Source organism: Dermochelys coriacea, chromosome 1 (genome assembly GCF_009764565.3).
Source record: "Dermochelys coriacea isolate rDerCor1 chromosome 1, rDerCor1.pri.v4, whole genome shotgun sequence".
Lineage (NCBI taxonomy): Eukaryota > Metazoa > Chordata > Testudines > Dermochelyidae > Dermochelys > Dermochelys coriacea.
The window spans coordinates 152,310,835-152,314,612 of NC_050068.2; the positions used below are offsets into that span (position 1 = coordinate 152,310,835).

General features: G+C 54.2%; 1 protein-coding gene across 3 annotated transcripts; it reads left to right on the forward strand.

The window, feature by feature from the left end:
• The first annotated feature begins 939 nt into the window (after positions 1-939).
• Positions 940-3,227, forward strand: MID1IP1 (MID1 interacting protein 1). Of its 3 annotated transcripts, none has more exons than XM_038387953.2 (2): positions 940-1,270; positions 1,555-3,227. In XM_038387953.2, the coding sequence occupies exons 1-2, from the start codon at positions 1,203-1,205 to the stop codon at positions 2,231-2,233; spliced, it is 747 nt and encodes a 248-aa protein (XP_038243881.1). In that variant the 5' UTR covers positions 940-1,202; the 3' UTR covers positions 2,234-3,227. The 3 variants fall into 3 exon arrangements, with proteins under 3 accessions (XP_038243881.1, XP_043361609.1, XP_043361616.1); XM_043505674.1 differs by having other exon boundaries at positions 940-1,246; XM_043505681.1 differs by having other exon boundaries at positions 940-1,181.
• Positions 3,228-3,778: the final 551 nt, after the last annotated feature.

The window sequence follows — 3,778 nt, forward strand, 5'->3', positions numbered from 1 at the left end:
TGTTAGGGGGTTTCCTCCTGTGGGCTGGGTGCAGCTGGCGTGAGGTGTGTTGTACTCGAGCCCTCTGTGTGAGCGAGGAGGAGGATTGTGGTCTACTAACTTGGTTCCCCCTGGGAACCAGAGGGAGTTTTCTTTTGCGAATGCCCAGATCTATCCTGCTGGGATGCTTGGGGTACTTGCTGGAACTGCCTCTCTGACAGTTGCCCGAGGTATCTGTCTCCTGGGCTCACATTGCCACTGTTTGCATGGCTTATCCGGCCGAGATGGAACTGTGATTCAGCGCGAGAGTCACCATTCCACTGCGCGCTGTGCCCTGCTCTGCCCACTGACTCCTACGGGACTGAGTCAGGGAGCGGCTGGTCCCTATACATAGGCATGGATGGATGGGGCTATGGATAGCAAACCAATCCAATCCGGAGGAAACAGGACCAAATTCGGCCTTGATGCAAACGGGGTTGCGCACCGCCGTGTAGCTGGCTCCTTTCCCGTCGCCGGCCCGGGTGCAGAGTGATGGGTGGGATGCGCTGTAGCAGGAGCTGGTACCTCGCCCACCCGGCTTCCCTCCCGCGGCCACTAGCTTTGGCAGGCTCTGCCTCCGGGTGCGCGCTGCGCCCTCCCCTTATGGGTGTCAGGCGAGAGGCGGAGCCGCCATCCAGTCCCTTGTAGCAGGAGCCGGTATTACTCGCGGTCACTCAGAGCCGCCTTTATCTTGCTCCAATGCAAGGGGGTGGCACTTGGGAACACCTTATTTTACCATACACGCTATAAATACACCACCTGGAATGGGAGCAGGGCTACCGGCCGCAGCGGGACACAGCGACGCACGGACACCCGGACACCAGCAGCCAGACCCGAGGAACCGGCAGTGAGGCTCGACTCTACAGGACATTTGGTGGGTGTGGGCTGCCCGCGGCGTCCCCCTGATCTGAGCGGGTGATGGGGTGAATGGCAGTGGGAGCTCCCAAGGCGGCTTGCATGGCTCTGTGGCTGTGTCACGCTCACAGGGGGCTCTTTTAATTTATTCCCCCCGCAAGGCGTTGTGTTTCTGCCATCAGAGGTGCTCCCTTTGCGTCCCCATCCCCCAGTGAGCCGTGGGGCGTGGACTGGAAGAAGTTGATCTTGCATCTTCTGAATGAGAAATCGAAACGCAGCTCGGTTTCCTCCGTTAGCTGCTGGCTTTGGTGATGATGCGCTGACAAAGGATGCCGCGAGATATTGGGCAGGGGGCCACCGGGAGAGGGTTGAGGTCAGAGGAGATTTGCACAGAGAGGTAGGAGCTATGGGGCGGGGGAACGGAGGGCTCGGCCTTGGAAGGTGCACGGATAGAGGAGTTCGGAGGAAAGATCGGAGGCAAAGCCCTGAGCGGGGTTGGGGTTAAAATGGGGAGCTGAAGGGGACGGGGGCGAAGAAGGAGTTTGCTGAGGGATAGGGGGAGAAAAAGGTGAAGCTCTGGGAGAGGGTTATGGGTAGGAAGGCGAAGTACTGATAACTGGGGGTTGGCGCATGGCGCAAAATGCCCTCCATCTAAACAGCATCTATCCTTCTCTATTCCAGCAAACCGCCCTTCAGCGTTGCAGCGAGCAAGCGGGGGGAAGGCGTTGGAGATACAAGGCCTGGCTTCTGGTGGCCCTTGCAAGGAGATTTGGGGGGGCAGAAGAAGGAACCGGCTGCTGTGTCCGTGCTCCCCAGGCACCCGGTGATCGCTGGCATTGCACCCCACCCATCTGCCAACATGATGCAGATCTGCGACTCCTACAGCCAGAAACACTCCCTCTTTAACGCCATGAACCGCTTCATCGGGGCCGTCAACAACATGGACCAGACGGTGATGGTGCCCAGCCTGCTGCGGGACGTGCCGCTGCTGCTGGAGGAGCTGGACTCGGGGGGCGGCTGCGGGGAGGGGGATCCCCAGCTGTCGCCGGGGGACGCCGGCGCCTTCTTCTCCCGCCGGGACATGTACAGCCATTACCTGCTGCTCAAGTCCATCCGCAACGACATCGAGTGGGGGGTGCTGCAGCAGGGCGCCGAGGAGGCCAGCCGGAAGAAGGACAAGCTGAGCGGGGACATTGGCCGGGGCCTGCCGGAGTCCGCGGTGGAGGAGGAGGATCTGGAGAAGCAGTTCCACTATCACCTGAGCGGACTCCACACGGTGCTCTCCAAACTCACCCGCAAGGCCAACGTGCTCACCAACAGATACAAGCAGGAGATCGGCTTCAGCAACTGGGGGCACTGAGCCGGGGCAGGGCTTGGCATGGGGTGGGGGGCGCTTCCGAGCAAGGGATCCCTATCTGGCGGGGGGGCGGGGGGGAAGGGTGGTAGGGAGGGCTCAGGGGACGAGGAGCATGTGTGTGTGGCGCGCGTGCAAATGGAGGGGGATGAGCATGGGATGGGCACGGAGGGGGAGCGAGTGTGTGACGAGGGAAGCGGGTGGGGGGGCGCGTGCCAGAGGGGGAATGAATGAATGACTGCGCCCGTGGAGCAGGGGGGCAGGGAGAGAGGGGCAGGGGTGTGTGTGTGTGTGGCGTGCATGCATGTGGCGGCAGGGGCGGGTGGACGTGAGGCATGGCGGGCACATCCTGCCCGGGTGTGCGAGCAGCTGTGCGCTGCAGGGCGGCGGGGATCTTTGCCTGCGCAGGAGCGGCAGCAGAACGGCGGGGGTGTATCAAGTTTCCTAGCCTGGGAGCTTAGAATGAATGACGGAGGGTGACCGAGGCCAGTAGTTACTGAGAGCATGTGGTGACGGAGGCGGCCGTCCTCCTAGTGGAGACTGCATCACTTCTTTCTTTCCTGTTTTGCACTACTTTTATAACAATAAAAGACGTGTATATAATGTGTAAGATTTCTTTGCATGCTCGTAGAATTGCAGGCCTCTTGTTTTTTACCAACGCACAAACAGAGAAAGGTGTACATTCATCAATATTCGTTTATTCGATTTTTTGTTCTGTCCAGGGTGAGCAGTTCTTGTTCTCCTCTATGTAAGGAGACTGATGACTTGTACATGTATTAGCTGGCTGATATGAGGCTGAAAATAAGCCAGTGAAAATAATACAATTGTTGTAAAAATTCCATTTATTACCCAGGACAGAGCCAGTTTACTAAACTACATCCCTGTATCACTGGATGGATGATGGGTTCCATTACTGTACATGTACTGAAGCTTATTTAAAACTTTTTTTTATCCAGATGCAGAGTATATTCTAAAATAAAGAAGCAAATGTATTGACTAAGATTGGCTTAACTTTTTTTGTTATACTCCCTCTTCTCTACTTGCATTAAATACTAATTATTCACATACACAACCTAAATATGTTAATTACATCTCTAAATTAACGTAAAATTGTATTTCCAGTGATATGTTACAAGGCACTGGATATAAAGGGGTAATTTGTTAGTGAGGACTAGCTAACATGCAAAACTGCTAAAAATGGGTCTAGTAAATATACCGTACACAATATGTTTTTAGTTACTTCAACTGTTAAACATAGTGAGACTAGTCTGTCAGGATGTATGTATACCAATATAAAGGTCAATCCCTGTTTAAACTAAAGTATTTGACAATATACGTTAATGGTTACTAGCAACCGGCTCTATGTTACCAGAATGGTATAGATTTTATTCTCTGTGCATTTTTTCCCATTTGCTGAAGTAATAGGCCCTGTAATTAGTTCTCTCTTTCTCTCTACATATATATGTAACATTAGATGGTGTAGCACATAGTACATTTTATTGTTTGGTAAAGGCTTGCCCTTGAATAAGTCCTAAGTAACATTACAGTATA

Excerpts from the sequence above, each read along its gene's own strand:
- MID1IP1 (XM_038387953.2), top strand. The coding sequence starts at position 1,203 with ATGCCGCGAGATATTGGGCAGGGGGCCACCGGGAGAGGGTTGAGGTCA. Across the intron at positions 1,271-1,554 it reads GAGGAGATTTGCACAGAGAG|CAAACCGCCCTTCAGCGTTG; the intron begins GTAGGAGCTATG and ends TCTCTATTCCAG.